The sequence below is a fragment of the Herpailurus yagouaroundi genome, unplaced genomic scaffold (genome assembly GCF_014898765.1).
Source record: "Herpailurus yagouaroundi ecotype Mexico unplaced genomic scaffold, PumYag 77, whole genome shotgun sequence".
In the NCBI taxonomy this organism is placed as follows: Eukaryota; Metazoa; Chordata; class Mammalia; order Carnivora; family Felidae; genus Herpailurus; species Herpailurus yagouaroundi.
The window spans coordinates 24116084-24137126 of record NW_024412388.1 but is presented as its reverse complement, the minus strand read 5'-3'; the positions used below and the strand labels follow the sequence as shown (position 1 = coordinate 24137126).

The window sequence follows — 21043 nt, the reverse complement described above, 5'->3', positions numbered from 1 at the left end:
GGCATGAAATGAAATTAGGCACGTAGTAGGTGATTAAGAAATGGCACTTTTATCACTCCAGCCCCGTTAAGCAAAAGCGTGAACTCTCGGAGATGGGAAGCCCTGCAGCGAGCGTCGCTGTCGCTCAACCCGGTTTGCTGGCGGGCCTCCCCTCCCTCACCTGGGGCTCCAGGCCCTGCTGGGGTGCTTATATCGCTGGGTGCTGTCTCACTGTGGCCGCCAGGCCTCAGAGTCGGCAGGGCCCCCGAGGCCTCCACCTGGAGGGGAGGCTGTCCCCCAGGTTCCCCCTGGCCTGGTGTCCTGAATGGGCTGGCGGCCAGACACTGCATGATGGGGTCTCCTCTGTCTCTTCACAGGGTCTGCGTTCTGCTTTGGGCCCCTGTAGGTGGACAGACATGTCTCAGGAGGGGGCTGCAGAGGGCTCCAGCACAGAGGACCCTGCCCTCAGTCTCAACAGCAGTGGGCTTTTCCAGGAGGATGTGGAAGAAGCCAGCTCCATGTCAGGCCCCAGGCCACGCGTGCCAGGGGTGAACTCTGGGGCCCGTGTCTGGGCTGGCAGCAGGAAAAGGGTCCTGAGGGGAAGAACCCATCGAGGTGCCGGCTCCCAGGCTGGGGGTGCTCCTGGGGCCAGCCTGGAGGCGGAGGCCCACTTGATGGTCCTGGAGCTGCAAGCCATGAGACAAAGCCAGGGTTTGGTGCCTGTCCCTGGGCTCCACTTCCAGCTGCCCATAGTGCCTGCTCAGGGGAGGACTCGGGCCTCCAAGAGGCTCCAGGTTTCTCTGCACGACATCTTGGCTGAAAGTCGGCCCGGGAATCTTCATGGCACGTCTGTGGGTCTCCCAGAGAGAGCTTTGGTTGGCAGGGAGAGGCTGGCGGGGCTGGAGGAGACAAGCTGCCCCCGGCCAGGAGAGGCCAGAGGAGGTGGGAGTTCTCCAGGGCGTGATGAGAGAAGCCCCACCCTCAGCAAAGAGGAGCCCCCCAAAAGGAGCCTGCCGTCCTCACCAGGCCCAGCCCCTGTGGGGGCAAGAAAGGAAAACAGGAAGTGGGAGGCCCACTCAGAGGGTGGGGAGGGGGGCTTCTTGTGGTCCCCTGGTGGGGACAACCCCCAGTGTGTGGGAGGCCTCCCACCAGGTGCTGACGGGGAGTCCCTGGGAGACCTTTGCAGTCCTCTCTCTCCCAAGGACACTGGGTCTGGGCCTGGAGATCCAGGTGGCAGTTGTGTGGGATGTGTCTCAGGGACTGAGAAGTTTGAACATTTGCCCACTGCGGGGAATGGGGCCCAGCCAGTGGGCCCCTCCGACCCTGTCGGGGTCCCACTGCTGGACGGAGGATTGTCCCTCGGGCCAGCTGCCCGGGATCCTCCACAGAGCTCTGTGCTATGCCTGGAAGTGCCTGGAAAGGCTCTCTCAGAGTGGCAAGAAGCTGAGCACATAGTCGGGGCCGGCTGTGATGACGGGCCTGCTGTCTCGCACAACCAGGAGGAGCTAGATGTCAAGGCTCAGCCAGAGTCCAGAGGGAGGCTGGGGCGAGGACTCCCTGCTCCCGCCGATGCCCCCGCCAGCTTCCTGGAGGCTGCAGCCAGCAAAGCTCGCTCAGGCCCATCCGTGGGGCAGAGAAGATCCAAGTATGCTAGGAGGTTGAGGAGGGGCTCAGTGCCCCATGCCCAGCACCAGGGCACAGACAACTCCAGCTGGGACCAGCCAGAGGAATCCAGCCCAGGAAGCTTCCCCAAACTGGTAAGTTGAGTCTGAGAGGTTGGAATAGGAAGGGCTTGGCCAGTCTTAACACACCATGCTTAGCGGTGGAGTTTAATAGAGGTAAGCTACAGAGGTTCTTAATGGACATTATCCTTCACGCCCATTTTATATATGAGTAAACTGAGACCCACCATGTCAGGAAAGAGAAGATGAACTACATTTGCTGACATCTTTTGCAGTTGGTGAGTCCTGGGTTTAAATCTTGCCTCTGTCCACTTCCTAGCTGAGTAGCCTTGGAATATTTTTTAGCTGAAGATTCCTCGTCTGTAAAAAGGGGATAGTAGTTCTAATTAAATGTATTTAAAAAAAAAATTTTTTTTAACATTTATTTATTTATTTTTGGGACAGAGAGAGACAGAGCATGAACGGGGGAGGGGCAGAGAGAGAGGGAGACACAGAATCAGAAACAGGCACCAGGCTCTGAGCCATCAGCCCAGAGCCCGACGCGGGGCTCGAACTCACGGACCGCGAGATCGTGACCTGGCTGAAGTCGGACGCTTAACCGACTGCGCCACCCAGGCGCCCCCTAAATGTGTTTTTTTTATGTTTAGTTTTTGAGAGAGACAGACAGAGCATGAGTGGTGGAGGGGCAGAGAGAGGGGGAGACACAGAATCGGAAGCAGGCTCCAGGCTCTGAGCTGTCAGCACAGAGCCCGACACGGGGCTCGAACTCACAGACCAGGAGATCATGACCTGGGTTGAAGTCGGATGCTCAACCGACTGAGCCACCCAGGTGCCCCAGTAGTTCCAATTTAATAGGGGTTGTTCTAAGAATTACGTGAGATGATGGTGGAAAATAATGCGCCTAGCACAGCGTAAGGCACAAAGTAAATTTGCGTTTGCTTTAGTGTTAACGATAACCCTAAAAGATGGGCATTAGCTACATGTTTCCAGATGGGGAAACTGAGGCTCGGGGCAGTTAACAAACTCCTCCAATCTCACACAGTGAGAGAGTCGATGCCCAGCCATTTCCCCTCGTATTCACTGCTTCTGTCTCCATTGCTCTTTAATTAGAATAATCGTTATTTTATTAATAATCATAGCTAACATGTTTCTACACCAAAGGCAGAAGGTGACGCTCCTGGTTTTGGTGTATATTTCTTACATAGTGGAAGTTTTATCACATTCATTGAATATGTATTATGTGTTGTAGGTACTTTTGATTTAATATTCCCATGATGCCTAGAGAGGTAAGGTAACTGGCCCAAGATCACCCCTCTGGTAATTGACGTAGCCAGTGTATAAACCCTGAGAGCTCACCATACTGCCTGTTTGTGCAGCTTCCCTGTCGGCATCATGGTATCGGGCCTGCTTACCATGTGCTGGTAAGCACTTTGTCGTCGTCGTCTTTTTTTTTTTTTAATTTTTTTTTTCAACGTTTATTTATTTTTGGGACAGAGAGAGACAGAGCATGAACGGGGGAGGGGCAGAGAGAGAGGGAGACACAGAATCGGAAACAGGCTCCAGGCTCCGAGCCATCAGCCCAGAGCCCGACGCGGGGCTCGAACTCACGGACCGCAAGATCATGACCTGGCTGAAGTCGGACGCTTAACCGACTGCGCCACCCAGGCGCCCCTAAGCACTTTATCTTCTTAACAACGCTATGAGGTAGGGGCTGTTGATGTATACCCATTTTATTGATGTGGACACTGAGGCTCGGAGAGGTGAAATGACTAGTTCAGGGCCAAACAGCAAATTAGGAAAACTGGGATAGGAGCACATGAGCTGCTGTGTGATATACCACTATTTGGTATTACAATTGCACTAGAATGCTATTACCTTGTTTTTGTAAACATCGCTCAAAAACAATTTTTTTTTTAACGTTTATTTATTTTTGGGACAGAGAGAGACAGAGCATGAACGGGGTAGGGTCAGAGAGAGGGAGACACAGAATCTGAAACAGGCTCCAGGCTCTGAGCTGTCAGCACAGAGCCCGACATGGGGCTTGAACTCACGGACCGTGAGATCATGACCTGAGGTGAAGTCGGCCGCTTAACCGATTGAGCCACCCAGGCGCCCCAAAAAACAATTTTTAATAAAAAAACGCATGTGTTTATCATAGAAGATAAGAAAAAAAAAACCACGATGCCAACTTTTTGGGATGTCCTTCCTCTCGTCTTTTTCCTGTGCATACATATCTTGTCTTTACCTAGAAACGGGATCACATGTCCGATGTATAACTCGGCTTTTTTGGTATTTAAAAAAATGTTCACAGTGGGGCTGCCTCGTTGGCTCGGTTGGTAGAGCAGGCGACTCTTGATCTCGGGGTCGTGAGTCCAAGCCCCACGTTGGGTGTAGAGCTTACTTAAAGAAAAAAAATTTTTTTTCACAATTAATTTGTTAACACAGAAAGAGGATAATCGCTGTTAACGGTTGGAGTCGTCCCCCCCCCCCCAGTGTCCTTTTATGAACATCTACATCTATCTATTACACACATATAAATAAGCTCATACTATGCTTCATTGTTCTGGGATTTGTACTTTGTTTATTTTTCAAGCATTATAGCGTTTGGAGATCTTTCCAAGTCGGTACGTATTGTTCTGTCGAATCTGTGCTTTCCCTGAGCCCTGTATCCTAGCAGGCTGCAGACATATTTGTCACAGCCACAGGCGCTGGTGTGACCAGAGGATGGGCTGGGACTTCCTTTTCTCATTTCCGACTGCCGTCGTGTAGTTAAGAGTATGGAGCCTGGATGCTGACAGGCTGGCGTTCCGTCCTGGCTTTGCCACTGTCCGAACGACCTAGGGAAGTGGCTTCACCTCTCTGAGCATTATTTCCTCATCCGCAAAAGCGGGGGGGGGGGGGGTGTTAAAAGTACTTACCTGATAGGGTGGCGGTGAGGAGCAAATGAGGTGACACGTGTTTGGCATTTAGCACAGTGCCTGGTACAAGGCAAACACTCCAAAATGTTACCTATCATTGACATATACAGTGCTGTGCTGTTCTAAGCCATGCTGGGGTGAACGTCCCTGTGCATCTGGTTTCTCCCCATTTCAGGTGATTTATTTGGGCCACATGCCCAGAATTAGGATTCCGGGGCCTGAAGCGTTTTGAGGGGCTTGCTTGAGCTCTGTGGTGGCGCCAGGTGCCCACCTGCCTTGACCGGAAGCAGCCCACAGCTGCCTCCCCCTCTGGGCCCCATCCTTGACTCAGCCGGACAGCTTCCCAAACAACCCGTTGCTATGGCAACTGGTTCCCAGCTTCAGGCCAAGAATTGAGAGGGGGCTGTGACAGGGACGGATGGGTGGCTGAGGTCAGGGCTGAGTGGGGTGCGGGCAAGCGTGGGCAGAGAGTCCAGCCGGTCTGGGACCCTTGCAGTGACCTAGCACCTTCTGCTGGAGGCAGCCTGGCTCGCGCTGGGGGCTGACAGGTGGGTTCGAGATTAGTCTCTGCTTTGCACTACAGGGTCACTTGCGATGGGAGATGTCTGTTCTCTGAGTCATAGCGGCTTCCTCTATGAAATGGGAATCAGGTATGAGAGGCTGGCTGTGTTGTGTTCTTCTGGTGTGAAATACTGGGGCTCTGTCCTGAGCTCCTGGCCAGTGAGGTCTGGAGCCGCTTTGCAGATGGAATAGCAGGTGATGTGGGGAGGGCAGCTTTGCCAGGGCCCCCCTGCTCTGCTCGCCAGAGCCGGGGAGGTACCTCTGGTCCCACCCAGGTGTCCAGGCTCAGGTGCGCTGTCTGCAGCTTCCAAGTGTCAGGATGTGTGCAAGAGGAGCCTGTCTTTCTAGCAGGTGGTAACCTAAGAACAGCTCTTTTTTTTACTGGGTGCTTACCAGTGAGAGCGTGCATACCAGGAACTTCACATGATGTTACCATCTCATATTTAATCCTCACAGCAGCATTAAAAGTTAGTGTTAAGGGGTGCCTGGGTGGCTCAGTCGGCTGAGTGTCTGACTTTGGCTCAGGGCACCATCTTGCAGTTTGTGGGTTCGAGACCTGCGTCAGGCTCTATGCGGATAGCTCAGAGCCTGGAGCCTGCTTCAGATTCTGTGTCTCTCTCTGTCTCTGCCCCTCCCTTCCTCATGCTCTGCCTCTCTCTCTCTCTCTCTCTCTCTCTCTTTCTCTCACAAAAATAAGTAAACCTTAAAACAAAACAAACAAAAAACCAAAACCAGTTTCCTTTAAAAAAATAAAAACAAAGATAAATAAATATCAATCAATAAATAAATATGAGTGTTAATACTCCTGTTTGGGATTCAGAGAAGTTAAGTGACTCAGTCAAGGTCACACAGCAAGTAAGTGGTGGAGCCAGTATTTGAATCCAGGCCCGTGGGATTCCAGAGCCTGTGCTCTGAGCCAGGCTATGGGGTTTGGATTTTTATGGGACTTTATTATAATTTGTTTAACAAGCAGGGGGGCTCCTCCAGGGATCTCATGGTCCAATGGGGGGTGGTGAACAAGTAACCAGAGGTAGGGACTGAGGCCCGGCAGACCTTAGATACCCAGAGGGCAATTGAGTCTACCTTGGGGCATGGTGGGTGGGAGGGTTTGAGGTAGGGTAGGGTGGAGGACCGGGCTGCCTGAGTTGGGTCTGGGCAAAGGAAGTAAGTGTTCAGCAGGCAGAGAAGGGTAAGAAGGACATATCAGGAAGAGGGCAGAGCATGGGCAAAAAGTACACAGGCAGAAGGCAGCTTGGAGTGTTACGGGAGTGGAGCAGTAGATGGGGTCGGGTCTCGAAGGGAGGAGTGAGGTGGGGAGATCAGCAAAGACAGCATTGCTTGAATGGAAGTGGGGAGCTTAGGTGTGGTCGAGTACCCGGGAGGGATCTCTCAGGGCATGAGCCAAGGAATCTTTATTTATTTATTTTAACATTTATTTATTTTTGAGACAGAGAGAGACAGAGCATGAACGGGGGAGGGGCAGAGAGAGAGGGAGACATAGAATCGGAAACAGGCTCCAGGCTCTGAGCCATCAGCCCAGAGCCCGACGCGGGGCTCGAACTCACGACCGCGAGATTGTGACCTGAGCCGACGTCGGACGCTTAACCGACTGAGCCACCCAGGCGCCCGTAGGGAATCTTAACATCAGCATTGACAGAGACAGCGTGCTGTGTTCCAGGCCCTGTTCTAAGAACCTTGCATCAACCCTGTGAAGTAGATAACTGGTATTATCCCTGTTTTACTGATAAGAAAACTGAACCACAGAGAGATTAAGCAATTTCCCCGAGATTATACAGATCCTAGATGTTGGCAGCAAGTATCCCATTGCATGAATATTGCCATGACTTATTTATTGACTCCATATGGACATTTGGGTTGTTTGAATTTTTTTGCTGTTCCATCTGGTGCTGCTATGATGAACAGTTCTGTGTATGTTTCTGGGTACGTACGAGCAAGAGTATCTCCGTGGAGGGGCGCCTGGGTGGTGCAGTCAGTTAAGCGTCCGACTTCAGCCAGGTCATGATCTCGCGGTCCGTGAGTTCGAGCCCCGCGTCGGGCTCTGGGCTGATGGCTCAGAGCCTGGAGCCTGCTTCCGATTCTGTGTCTCCCTCTCTCTCTCTGCCCCTCCCCCGTTCATGCTCTGTCTCTCTCTGTCCCAAAAATAAATAAACGTTGAAAAAAAAAAAAAAAGAGTATCTCCATGGAATATTCCTGGGAGTGGAATTGCTAGGTTATAAGGTATACACGTCTTCAACTTTCCTTAAACAATGCCAGATGTTTTTTAAAGTGGTTAAAACGGTTTATACTCCTACCAGCAGTGTATAAATTCCAGTGGCTCCAAATCTGCACCAACACCTGATATCATCAGACTTCAATGTTTGCCACCGTGGGAATATGCTCTAGTGTCTCAATGTTGTTTCAATTTTTATTTTCATTTCCCTATATTAAGGAGAATCTTTACATACATTTTGGGCATTCCTCTTAAGTCTTTGCCAAAAATTTTTTTGTTTCTTAAAAAAATTTTTTAAAAAATTTTTAAATATTTATTTATTTTTGAGATAGAGAGCACAAGCAGGGGAGGGAGAGAGAGACACACAGAGAATCTGAAGCAGGCTCCAGGCTCCGAAGCTGTCAGCACAGATCCCGACGCGGGGCTTGAACCCACAACCCGTGAGATCGTGACCTGAGCTGAAGTTAAAACGCTTAACTGACTGAGTCACTCGGGTGCCCCTCAAAGTGATTTGTTAAAAGAAAAAATAAAAGGAAGAAGGAAAAGAAGAATAAAGATAGAACAGTGAGGCCCAGTAAGATTTCTTGGTAACATATGGTGGGATTATACTTCTTAACTCTGTCAAACTCTATTATGGCAGAACTTTTACGCGAGTGCTCTAGTTGGGAGAATACATCGCCCCTGAATCTTTAAGTCTAGCCCAGACAGATCCCAAGAGCCACAGATCCCCTGGATAATTCCATCAGGATGAACCATAGCATCCCAAACTCCCATCAGAAACCTGGTAAAAGTCACTTGCCCCCTTTCTACTACTGCCTCCAATGTATTCTCCTTGCCTCTTCTCTTTTTATTCTCTGATACAATCTCTGTACTTATATCTCTGTGATTCTATTTTTTTATTTTAATTTTATTTTTTGAATTTACATCCAAATTAATTAGCATATAGTGCAACAATGATTTCAGGAGTAGATTCCTTAATGCCCCTGACCCATTTAGCCCATCCCCCCTCCCACAACCCTCTGTTTGTTCTCCATATTTATGAGTCTCTTCTCTTTTGTCTCCCTCCCTGTTTTTATATTATTTTTGCTTCCCTTCCCTTGTGTTCATCTGTTCTGTGTCTTAAAGTCCTCATATGAGTGAAGTCATATGATTTTTGTCTTTCTCAGACTGACTAATTTCACTTAGCATAATACCCTACAGTTCCATCCACGTAGTTGCAAATGGCAAGATTTCATTCTTTTTGATTGCCGAGTAATACAAACACATCTTCTTTATCCATTCACCCATCAATGGACATTTGGGCTGTTTCCATACTTCGTCTATAAAAAATTTTTAAAAAATTTTTTTTATTTATTTTTGAGAGACGGAGAGAGACACAGCACAAGTGGGGAGGGGCAGAGAGAGAGAGAGAGAGACATACACACACACACACACACACACACACAGAATCTGAAGCAGGCTCCAGGCTCTGAGCTGTGAGCACAGAGCCCGACACGGGGCTCGAACTCACAAACCGTGAGATCATGACCTGAGCCGAAGTCGGACGCTCAACCGACTCAGCCCCCCAGGCGCCCCTAACTTTTCCTTTTTGATCCGTAGGAGTTCTTGATATATTTTGGATACTATCCTTTTGTCAGTTCTATGTTCTGTATCCTTCCAAAATATTGCTCACATTTTGCTTGCCTTATAGTATCTGTTGATGGACAGAAATTCTTCATTATTTAAAATTTGTTTCATTTTAGTAAAATGTAGCATTTTAACCATATCTACGTATACAGCGCAGTGGCTTTGAGTTACATTCACACTGTTGTGCTGTCAGTACCACCATCCATCCCCGGAACTTTTTTCATCTTCCCAAACTGAAATTCTGTATCCATTAAGTAATGACTCCCCATTCCCTTCTTCCCCCAGCCCCTGATAACCAGTGTTCTACTTTCCGTCTCTATGAATTTGGCTATTGTTGGTACCTCATATGAATGGAATTGTACAATACTTGTCCTTTTGTGACTGGTTTATTTCACTTAGCATAATGTCTTCAAGCTTCATGCTGTAAGCATGTATCAGAATTCCATCCCTTCCTAAGGCTGAATAATATTCCGTTGTCTTGCCTGGAGTACATCTTGTTTATCTGTTTATCTGTCCGTGGACACTTGGGTGGTTTCTACCTTGCAGCTATTGTGAATAATGCTGCTAGGAACAAATATCTGTTCAAGTCTGTGCTTTCAATTCTTCTGTGTCTACTCTGCTGAGAAGTGGCAGTTGAATCAAAGTGGGATTGAAGGGAGATAGAATTGCTGGAGAAATTCTTAATTTTCTAATTTATCTATTATTTCACTTGTGATATATTAAAAAAAAATTTTTAGGGGTGCCTGGCTGGCTCAGTTGGTGGAGTGTGTAGCTCTTGATCTCGGGGTTGTAAGTTCGAGCCCCACGTTGGGTGTAGAGGTTCCTTAAAAATAAAATGGTAAAAAAAAAAATTACAAAATAAAAATCTTTTCAAGAAGAAATGTAATGTTGGAAAGAAGTGATGCTAATAGGGACCCTTGTGTTGTTCTGGACTTTCCAGGAAATGTGGTCATCTCACCAGAGTATGTTTGCCATGTGTTTATATAACATGCCCTTTATCAAGTTAAGGAAGCTCCCTTCTATTGCTGGTTTGCTCATTATTCTGAATGGACAGTACATTTGACCAAATATGTTTTCGGCATTTTTTGAGATAATCATATGATTTTTATTCTCTAATCTATTACTGTAGTGAGCTTAATGACTTGGGTTAAAAAAATTTTTTTTTAATGTTTATTTATGTCAGAGAGAGAGAGAGAGAGAGAGAGAGAGAGAGAGAGAGGGTGTGTGTGAGCAGGGGAGGGGCAGAGAGAGAGGAAGACACGGAATCTGAAGCAGGCTCCAGGCTCTGAGCTGTCAGCGCACGAACGGCGGGATCATGACCTGAGCCGAAGTTGGATGCTCAACCGACTGAGCCACCCAAGCGCCCCTAAAATTTTTTTTAAGTTTATGCATTCACTTTGAGAGAGAGCGTGAGTGGGGGAGGGGCAGAGAGAGAGGGAGAGAGAGCATTCCAAGCAGACTCCATGGTGTCAGTGCAGAGCCTGATGCGGAGCTCGAACCCATGAAGCTATGAGACCATGACCTGAGCTGAAACCAAGAGTTGGACACTTAACTGACTCAGTCACCCAGGCGCCCCATGAGTTGGGTTTTTAAAAAATGTTTATTTATTTTGAGAGAGAGAGAGAGAGAGAGCACTTGAGTGAGGCAGGGGCAGAGGGAGAGGGAGAATCCCAAGCAGGCTCTAGGCTGTCAGCACAAAGCCCCATTGGGGCTCAAACCCACGAACCGTGAGATCATGACCTCAGCTGAAATCAAGAGTCAGACGCTTAACCGACTGAGCCACCCAGGCGCCCCATCTAGATACTGAGTGAGTCTTAAATTCTGACGGTTATTATGTTTTTATTTCCAGAAGTTGTGTTTGGTTTCCAACCAAATCTGCTTGGTTATTGTTTGATATTGTTTTACCCTTCCCTCATATATTTGACTCCTTCTTTTGTTAAACGTATTGCATGTATTTTGTATTCTAGTCTGATAAATCCAGTATCTAAAGTTCTTTGCTGGTCGGATTCAGCTGCCTGTTCTGGAGCCTAGTATGCGGGTGTACAGACCCCTGAGACAGGGGCCAGTCAAAAAGTTTTAGGCCAGGGAGGACTGTTCTCAATATCTTTCCTGCTTTCCTTCCCAGATGTCCCGTTTCCCCCCTCCCCCTTTTTCTAATTTACTTTTTTGAAAGGCTGATTCATTCCCATGGTTAAAAAAAAAAAAAAAAAAAGTGAAAAGTCTCCTTTTCAGCTCCCTGTCCCTTTCCTACCGGCAGCCTCTGTTTTTAGGTTTGTGGATACTTCCAGAGATATTTTATGCGGATTCAAGCAAACACAAATTTAAAAATTCTTTCGCTTTTAACGCAAATGGGAGCACACTACACGCATTGTTCTAAACTTGCTTTTATATTTAAAAAATATGTTTCTGGTTATAAAAGAAATACGTGCTCGTTTTGAGTCACATAAATACCCAAGTGTCTACAAGCAGAAAGTGAAAGTCCCTCTGGAATTTCGTTCCCCAGAGATAACCTCCATTATGCGTCTATAAATATGTATTTACATAAATGGGCTTATATAACAGATACTGCTCTGTAACCTATTTTTTTTTTCCTCCAAATTCTATGCCTTGACATCTTTCCACGAATCTTTCCACATCTGTCAGTGCTGTCCACATAGCGCAGCAGTTCATTGCCTGGGCTTGAGTTAGACAGACACAGGCTCTAATCCCTCGCTCTGCTGCTTAGTAGTTGTGGGACTTTTCGTATCCTCTCTGACCCTCAGTTTTCCTCATCTGTGAAATGGGGATGGAAATAGTACATACCTCATGGTGTTGATCTGAGACCTTAATAAGATCATGTGTGATGTGCTTTCTTCAGGGGCAGCTACTTTATAAGCCTCTGACGAAAAATTAGAAGTTTTTATTATGACTCATTCTTTTTTTTAATGTTGAATTTTTATGTTTTAATTTTTTTAATGTTTGTTTATTTTTGAGAGAGACAGAGAGAGACAGTGCAAGTGGGAGAGGGGGAGAGAGAGAAGGAGACACAGAATCCGAAGCAGGCTCCAGGCTCCCAGCCTTCAGCACAGAGCCCAACACTGGGCTCGAACCCACGAACTGTGAGATGATGACCTGAGCCGAAGTCGGACCCTTAACCAACTGAGCCACTCAGGCGCCCCTTTAATGTTTATTTTTGAGAGAGAGAGAGAGAGAGAGCGTGTGCACAAGGGGAGGGGCAGAGAGAGAGGGGGTCCGAGGATCCGAAGCAGGCTCTGTACAGCAGAGAGCATGATGCAAGGCTTGAACTCACGAACCATGAGATCATGATTTGAGCTGAAGTCGGATGCTTAACCGACTGAGCCATCCAGGCGCCCATGACTCACTCTTTGTAATGGCCACTTCGAATCCATAGTATGCTGTATCACGGTTTCTTAACCATTCCCCCTTTGATGGACATTGGAGGGTACTCATTCGGGGTTTTTGTTTGTTTTTTTGCTAATCCGGCGAACACTGAACATCTTTCACACCTTTGTGTGAGTGTCTTCTTGTGAATTATCTGCAGTGGGGTCACTGGTCCTCTGAATCCTAATCTCTGCATCCTTTCTCTCCAAGGAGGAAATGAAAATGCCCCATGGGGTGAAGCATGTGTGTTACGTAGGTTTTTCCTTTTTATTTCTGCTCTTCCTCCTCCCTCTCCTCACATTCGGTGGGGTGGGAGGGATCCTCCACACTAGAGGCAATCCCAGCCCCCCTGGCCTGCTGTCCTCCAGAGCCTTGTAGCACTCCCCTTTCCCTACGATGCTGAACCTCAGACTTCCAGTTTCCCCACGCTTTGGAACCTGACCATTCGTGATCATTCATTCAAAGATTAGATTTCAGACACATCTGCTCTTACAATAGTTCTCCATGGTTTGCAATAGATTAGAAGAAATCAAACATACTTGTAATGGAATAAAAGCCCAAAGTAAGAAAGAAAAGGGGAAAGAGAAGGAGAAATCTTGGTATGACAACCTCTACTATCTACCAATCCCGGAAAGGTACAGCTGCTGGACCCAAAGTTAATGCTGAGCTTCCTGGCAGCCAAAGTAAAAAGGGGAACAGGATAGATTCTACAGCTCATAAGAAGCCCCAAATCCATTTTGCACCTTGAGATACTCATAAAGGGCTGGGGCTGAGGAGGGAAGGTGAAAGGATAAGAATGAAGACAGGCTCCTCTCCTGGGACAGAGGCCATGCAGTCAGCAAAACATTTCTTATTTTTTTTTTCAACGTTTATTTATTTTTGGGACAGAGAGAGACAGAGCATGAACGGGGGAGGGGCAGAGAGAGAGGGAGACACAGAATCGGAAACAGGCTCCAGGCTCTGAGCCATCAGCCCAGAGCCCGACGCGGGGCTCGAACCCACGGACCGCGAGATCGTGACCCGGCTGAAGTCGGACGCTTAACCGACTGTGCCACCCAGGCGCCCCAAAACATTTCTTGAATGCTACTTTGTGTCAGGCCTTTTCTAGGCATCGGGCCCAGGACATACATATTCTCTGTCCTCGTGTTGGCTTACGGTGCCATAGGGGAGAGTGACAGTGTGAAACGGGCCCTCCGAAGGGCCTGCGCTGCTCAGTTCTGAAGTGCTTTTCCACCCCCGCAGCTTGGATCCGGGGCAGTGGTCCACCTCCTGGGGGCCATCAGCTGTGGCCAGGCAGGGGAGCCACAGCATCCAAAGCTGGAGGTTCTGGAGAACATGATGGAGGCCAGCTCGGTATCACCTGTCCAGAGGTCCAGAAGGAAGGAAAGGCCCGTGGCCCGAGGCCCCACTGGATGCCAGGTACAGAACAGGTTCTTTTTTCTTTTTCTTTTTCTTAACGTTTATTTATTTTTGAGAGACAGAATATGAGTGGGTTAGGGGCAGAGAGAGAGGGAGACAGAGGATCCGAAGCAGGCTTCAGGCTCCGAGCTGTCAGCACAGAGCTGGACGTGGGGCTCGAGCTCACGGACACGCGAGATGGTGACCTGAGCTGAAGTCAGACGCTTAACCGACGGAGCCCCCGGGCGCCCCAGAACAGGTTCTTTACACAGGCAATGCTCCCTACTCCCTGCTGAGATTTTTCTCCCTGCTTCACAGAGATGTCACTGCCTCCCACACACATGGGGTGACTTGCTTGTGGTCACACAGAACATACTAGCCGGAGACAGGTGAGACCCTCACTTGGCTGGCTAGTGGGGCCTGTGTGCGCTTTCTCCCGCACAGCTGAATTCAGGACCTTGACGGGAGCCGGGGTGGGGGCTGAGCCTCCAGGGCATCTGGAGAGGGGGCAGTCACTGACCTTTGTTCCTGGCCGGCCGGCGGGTAAGGTCGTCTAGCCCCCACCCTCAGGAGGGACAGCATGGGCTTCTGGTGGCCTCTGACCTCTTCTGCCATCTGATGAGTCGTTCCTTTCCCCTCAGGGCCCCCCCCACACTTCTCCATATCCCCTTTTCTCTTGCAGGAAGGGGCTCCTGTTCAGGAGGCCTGTGCCGAATGGCCTGGGGTGAGTGCTGCTTCTCCTGCCCACTGGGGAGAAGGTGGGGAGGTGGCTGGGGGAGCAGTGGCCCCCTGGTGCCGGGAGGCTGCTCCCAGAGTGTGGCCTCAGTTCCTCTCCCCTCCCCTCCAGGGCGGCCCAGGGGAGCCCGAAGAGGAGGAGCCTGTTGAACCAGACTGGAGGGAGGACTCAGGTGAGGGGCCATGGAGGCCTTAGCAGCAGCTGGTCTTCTAGGGACCTGCTGGGGTGTGGCGGGGCCTCATGCCCAGCTTCCTGGCATGAGCCCCAGCCCCTGCTAGGACTCGTCCCTCTCACCCCTGCCCCTGCTCCCATCAACCTGAGTCCTCCACCAGAGGACTGGCTGCCTGGGGCTGGATCCCAGACATCTCAGGTCCCTGAGACTGAGCATCGAGTCGCTCCCTCCCCTTGCTCCTAAGAATCCCACGGGAGTCCGTGACTCTCTTTCCCCACAGCTCAGCTTCAGCCCCAACAGGAGAAGCTATCCCTGGATATCGGGGTACGGGGCACTGTGGTCCACGCCATGCGGGAGGTGCTGTGGAGTCGGTAAGGCCTCGCTCCCCGCTCCCCTGACTTCCATGATATCCTCACAGTTGTCCTCACCTCCCAGGGCCATGCCATGTTGTCAGGGCTTCTGAATGTATGACTAACCCCCTTTTGTAGCCATGAGGTCACTTGCCCACACAGCGAGCCGGTGGAGAGCTGACATTTGAACGCGAGTCTCTCTGGCTTCAGGGTCATGCTCTCCCATGAAACCACTGCTGCTGCTCATGTCCTTGCGCTTGTCACCCACAGCAAATGCTTCCAGATGCGGTGAGCCTTTGTTGGGAGCATCTCAGATCTGAGCCCGGAGCTCTCATTTACAACGGTGAGACCAAGGCTCAGAGAAGGTAGAACTTTGCCAAGGCCACACAGCAAGTCAGTGGCAGAGTCCGTGTTATATTCAGGGCCAGGGCTCTGTCCCCTGCCTGACTGATGCTCTACCCTTCTCCCCAGGCTTTCTCCATCCCAGTTCCACTGGCCAATGATGGAGCTCGGGCTGAGCAGTCAGATCTTGCTTTGCCACTGATCGTGTGGCCTTGGGCAAGCCGCTTATGTTCTCTGAGCCTCACTCACCCCATGTGTAAGTGCAGAATGATAACACTGCTTCCTCACGAAGTTGGGGTGAGAATAAATGTGTGTATATATAGGAAAATGCCCAGGATAGAAAGCGCAGTCGGTCCAGACCCTGCTCCATACTCTCCTCACCGGCTCAGAGTCATGGCCCCACCCTTGCCCTCCCACAGCCTCTGGGAGCTCCCAGACCTGGTGCTGAGTGAGGAGGCAGTGGGGGGCATCGCTGCTGACATTGAGGCAGCCCTCTTCGACCTGACACAAGCCACCAACTGCCGCTACAAGACCAAGTACCGCAGCCTGCTGTTCAACCTGCGTGACCCCCGCAATCCGGTGAGCTGCACTTTGGGCTAGGCCACACCCTCCCTCGGAGGCCGGAAGCCCTGGCGGGATGTTGGGGTGGGGGCTTCCGGAGCAGTGTGGTGCAGCCCCCCCCACCTGCCCCTGCAGGACCTGTTTCTCAAAGTGCTTCAGGGCGATGTCACCCCCCACGGCCTGGTGCGGCTGAGCTCAACCCAGCTGGCCCCCCAAGAGCTGGCCCGCTGGCGGGACCAGGAGGAGAAAAGGGTGAGCCGCTGGGTCAAGTCAGGGTAGGTGATGTGGGAGGGACACGGAGAGAGGATGTAGCAGGACAGAGACAGTGAGGAGGTGGACAGTGAATGAGATATGGGGAGCACGAGACAGACAGAAACAGAAAGGAGGAAGTGGAAAGAAAGAGCGGGCAGCAGGGAGAAAGTCACAGAGACTCTGTCCACCAAAAAAAAAAAAAAAAAAAAAGAGGCAGAAATGGAAAGGGGTTGGGGTGGAAAGCTTTGAGAGAGGTGACACCCTGAGAGGTGTCATCTTCCACTTGCTTTTCTGTGAAGCTGGGGGCAGGGGTGAGGGTACTGGGGATGATGGTCTGAAGTCTGGAATCCAGGATTGTCATCCAGCATAGATGGGGTAGACCCCTTGGGGTTCCTCTGTTTCCATCTCAGCCTCAGAAGCCCTCGAAAAGGCTGGAAGTCTTCTTGGTGCCTCAGGCTGGGCGAGGGACCCCACAGCCCTCACGCTTCACAGTCATGTCCCCGTATACCTTGTGTCTGTGTCTCTCTCCCTTCCTGGGGGCTGCTCAGGGACCTGGAAGGTGTGGGCACTGAGTCGGCTTTGGGGAATGTTTGCACAATGCTTGCTGGTGGCCCATGAAAGAGAGGGGGCTGATCTAGGGAGTAGGCCAGTGGGGTGGAGTGGGGTGCTGAGGCCCCTGTTCTGGAAGACACTGGGCTGATTAGATTCACCTAGAATCCACTAGGTGACTCTGTCCACTGTAGGCTGAGCTTTTGTGTAGGAGCCTGTGGGGGACCAGGAGCAGAACAGCTACGTAACTTATAGGGTGCAGTCCAAAACAAAAGCATGTGGCCTTTTGCTCAACAACTATTAAGAATTTCAAGATGGTGGCCGCATGACATATGGGACCCCAATGAAGTGCAGCACCGCGTGCAACAGCATGGAGCCCTCGCCCATGAAGCCAGCCCTGCCAGGGAGGATGAGACCTCCTCCAGGCTTCCAGGAAACATTTCAGATAGCATGATATTGATCAGCCATAAGAATGACAGGCAGCATTTACTGTGAGCTTGGCTCCAGCCGAGCATTCTGCATACACTGTTTAACCTAATGCTCTTAATTTAATTCCTAGAAAACAGAGAAGTCGAGGCTCAGAGCAGTGAAGTGCTTGCCCAGCACCAGATTGCCTTGAGGGTTTCTAGTAACGATCCAGCTGGTGCTCCAGAGCCTGCACTCTTGGACTGCACTGTACTCTTCCCAGGACAGAAGCTGGGGTCCGGTGGGAGGCAGAACTGACTTGTAGGAGGAGGTGAAGTTCAGGAAGGCTTGCTGGAGGAGGCAGGGCTTGAGTTTGGAGGGTGGCTGAGTGGAATATGGGAGCAGTAGGGCTGAGGGTAGAGGGCTTGTTAGGGAAGGGGGATAGTGGAAGCAGAACTGTGAGGGAGAGGAAGAGGACCCACAGAAGAGGGGCCATGTGGGAGGAGTATGAATATCTTGGGGGCCTGAGACCTCCTGGCCTGGCTGAGTTTGGGCGGCTTGGCCCCCACCAGGGCCTGGAGATCATTGAGCAGCAACAGAAGAAGCTGTGCAGCCTCCCGGCGTTCAAACTGACCCACAAGGGTGAAGTCGAGATCCCGCGGGACGGGGACCAGACGCTGACCCTGGAGGATCTGATGGTAAGCGACAGCCTGACCTGGCACTGATGGGGCTCGTGCCCAGGGTCCCACTGCTCACCTCAGCAGCTGGGTGGCCTTGAGCAAGTCACCTGATGACCGTGAGGCCCAGGGTCCGCTTGATGAGCGAGGCAATGGTCGCTACCGCAGTTCCGCGGGGTGGAACTGACCTGTTGGCATGGCCTGTCCGGGCCTTCTCGGCGCCGGTCCCCTCCTTCCGGCCTAACGCCAGGGCGCCCCACGCGAGTGGTGGTTAAGTCTTATCACTGCAGCTTCTCCCAACTTCAGCCATTCCCACCAGGTCTCTGGTTGGGAAACAGGAGGGCTGCCCTGAGGCAGTGGCTGTTCTCGGACTGTTCTCGGAGGACAGAGCCCTGCTCTCTCCGGTGGCGTGGCAGGGCTTAGCAGTGCTCCGGGCAGGCAGAGACCCATCTGGAGCCCCTCTTGTCACCGGGGATCCGCTCCGTCCTCGTGACCATCCTGTCCTTCCTCCCTTCTGCCCCTCCATCTTGCGTGGGGCCCGACATGGTGGCTCGGCAGCCCTGAAATCAGTGAACTCATCAGCTCAGCTCCCACAGACGATCAGAACGCCCCCCTGGCTTAGTTCAGTCACTCTCGGGAGGCCCCTGTGGCTCTGCTTGGGTGTTCGGTGGGTCAGATGTTCACCCGACTCTAATCAGCTACGTGTCCAGGATGGACAGCGCAGGCCCCTTGAGCCTTGTTCATGGGGGAAATGGCAGTGAACATGACAGATGAAAACTCCCGCTCCCCCACCCGCTGCAAACCGATAACCAGGCCAGCCTCCAGAACTGCGGCCTGTGCAGGAAGGAGTCCCCAACCCAAACCAGCCTGTGCTTTCTAAGTAAATTGAACCCAAGCATAGAGGTAGGAACTGAAGACCCAGAAAGAAGTGCTCGCTAGGGAGACAGAGGCAGAGTAGGGGTGGGGAGAATAACACAGAATCACATCTTACTCCTTATCGAGCACCTGCTAAGTGCCCGTTTTACAAACAGAGCCTCATTCAGATCTCACAGTGACCCACAGGGTAGGTGATGCCAGTTTCCTGGATGAGGACCCTGAAGCCCTTTGCCCAGGGTCACTTAGTTGGTCATGGGGTCACTCTAGTTGGTCACGGGGGGCTGTGATCTGAAGCTGCCCGACTCCAAAGCCTGTGCCTTGGTGCAACTCTGGAGGTGGTTTATAAGGCAAGAATAGAGTTTAAAAAAATCTTTAAAAATCTTCCTAAAGCAATATTTGTGCTTTAAAAAAATTTTTTTTAATGTTTTCATTTTTTTGAGAGACAGTGAGTGAGCAGGGAGAGGGCAGAGAGAGAGAGAGAGAGAGAGAGAGAGAGAGAGAGAATCTGAAGCAGGCTCCAGGCTCTGAGCTGTCAGCACAGACAGCTCAGATGGGGGGCTCAAACCCACCAACCATGAGGTCATGACCTGAGCTGAAGTCGGCCGCTGAAGTCACTGAGCCACCCAGGTGCCCCCAAAGCAATGTTTTTTTTAAAAAGCCATTTCTATTATGAGGGACAAAGGTGATTCGGCAGTGGGCATCGAAAGCCTTTAAAATGTTTATTCTCCCTGATTCTGTCCTCTGCTTCTAAAACCTTGTCCTGAGGACATGGTTGAAAGTTTAGGAAAATACTTTCTGCATAAGGATGTCCTCAGTACTGTTAGCAATGGTGAGGATCTGGGAATGATCCCACCATCCAGCGACAGAGGAGATGTGTACACGACGGTCCACGGTGTGTATGGTCCGTGTGTGCGTGGCAGGCGCCTGTGCGATCATTCGTGGCACGGTGAGAATACAGGTTGAATATTTGATCCCAGCTATTTTAGTCAAAGAACCCCCAAAGCCCTGGGTATAGAAAAACTGTTACAAGGAATACCCAGAATACCAATTACTGTCATTGACGAGTGGGACAAGAGGTGATTTTTTTTTTTTTTTTTTGGTAATTTTCGAATTTTCTATATTTTCTTTAACAAGTTCTTAGTACCTTTATGGTAAAAGAACGTCTTATTTGGAAAAATGAAACCCTATCCCTGAGGCTCCCTGGTCCTGGAGAGCTGCTGACTTCCTTAGCGCCTTCCCAGCCCACCCTTCTCTCCCGCTGTGCCTCCTAGGGACCCATGGTGTCCGTAGACAGTAGCCCACTGGCCCTGCCTGCCACGTCAAAGGACACCACGGAGCAGTACGAGGACACCACGGAGCAGCATGAGCACCATTTCCTGGACCCCAGCTGCCGCATCTGCATGGGTTGGGGCGGGGGCGCGGGATGGGTGCAGGGGTGGTGGGCAGGCTGGGGCTGAGTGTGGGGCTCAGCAGCAGCAGGGATTCATGGCCTGGGGAGAAGGTGGCAGGGTGGGCATATCTGTGTCCCAGGTCACCTCGAAGAGAACCTGGGTCAAAGCCTGGTTCTAAAGCCCTGGCCTGGCTTCATCTAGCTGCCTGTTCCTGTTTCAGCTTCTGCCTCTGTTCTTTGTAGACTGGAAGCCCTCGTGTGAACTGCCAGCCTCCTTCAAAGCCACTGGGAGGATAGGGGACAGTGTCTTCCAGAGAACCCCAAGCCCAACCCTGGTGTCCTCTCCAGCGATGCCCCAAACCAGGGAGAAGCCTCCCACACAGCTCCAGGACAGGTGTGGGGCGGGGGGTGGGAGAGGGTCAGTGGGGGAGGCCACCTGCTGGGGAGGCAGACACGGCGTGAACTTTTCTTTGTCTATGGCCTTGGGCAAATCCTGCTTCCGCTGTGGGGCTGTTTCCTCATCGGTACATTGGAACCAGTCGCTGCAGTCTGCCGGTTCCCCCTCACCAGGCCGTGCTTGGACTGGTGTTCCAGCATACACACTGGGAACACAGGACCTTCTCTGAAAAGTAGGGAGATGCTGAGGGAGGTCCTGATAACCTGCTCTGCCTGGCCCTGTCTCTCTGTCCCTCTCTCTAGGCTCCAGATGCCTGCCGGGCCCACAAAGGCCCTGCCCAGCCAGCCGCCCTGGGAGGGAGCGCTGGACATGTTCTCCATCAAGCGGTTCAGGGCCAAGGCCCAGCTGGTCTCTGGAAACAGCTGTCGGCTCCTCATGGTACCCCAGCCCTGCTCTCCAGGGTCTCCCTCCCACCCTGGCCAGCCCGGTCAGCTACCCACAACCCCTTTCTTTTTTCTTTTCTTTTCTTTTCTTTTCTTTTCTTTTCTTTTCTTTTCTTTT

General features: G+C 51.1%; 1 protein-coding gene across 2 annotated transcripts in view; it reads left to right on the top strand.

Annotated features, from left to right (window-relative positions):
* The first annotated feature begins 284 nt into the window (after positions 1–284).
* The window catches only part of SPOCD1 (SPOC domain containing 1), a 23726-nt gene continuing 2967 nt past the window's right edge, over positions 285–21043 (top strand). The window contains exons 1-12 of one of the 2 annotated variants that reach the window (XM_040467710.1): positions 285–1736; positions 12588–12629; positions 13620–13796; positions 14458–14499; positions 14623–14683; positions 14964–15054; positions 15795–15954; positions 16072–16188; positions 17715–17840; positions 19967–20099; positions 20329–20479; positions 20785–20920. In XM_040467710.1, the coding sequence (XP_040323644.1) occupies positions 396–1736; positions 12588–12629; positions 13620–13796; positions 14458–14499; positions 14623–14683; positions 14964–15054; positions 15795–15954; positions 16072–16188; positions 17715–17840; positions 19967–20099; positions 20329–20479; positions 20785–20920 (2577 nt within the window). In that variant the 5' untranslated portion in view covers positions 285–395. The remainder of the gene's footprint in view (positions 1737–12587; positions 12630–13619; positions 13797–14457; positions 14500–14622; positions 14684–14963; positions 15055–15794; positions 15955–16071; positions 16189–17714; positions 17841–19966; positions 20100–20328; positions 20480–20784; positions 20921–21043) is intronic. The other variant, XM_040467716.1, reaches the window with a different exon arrangement.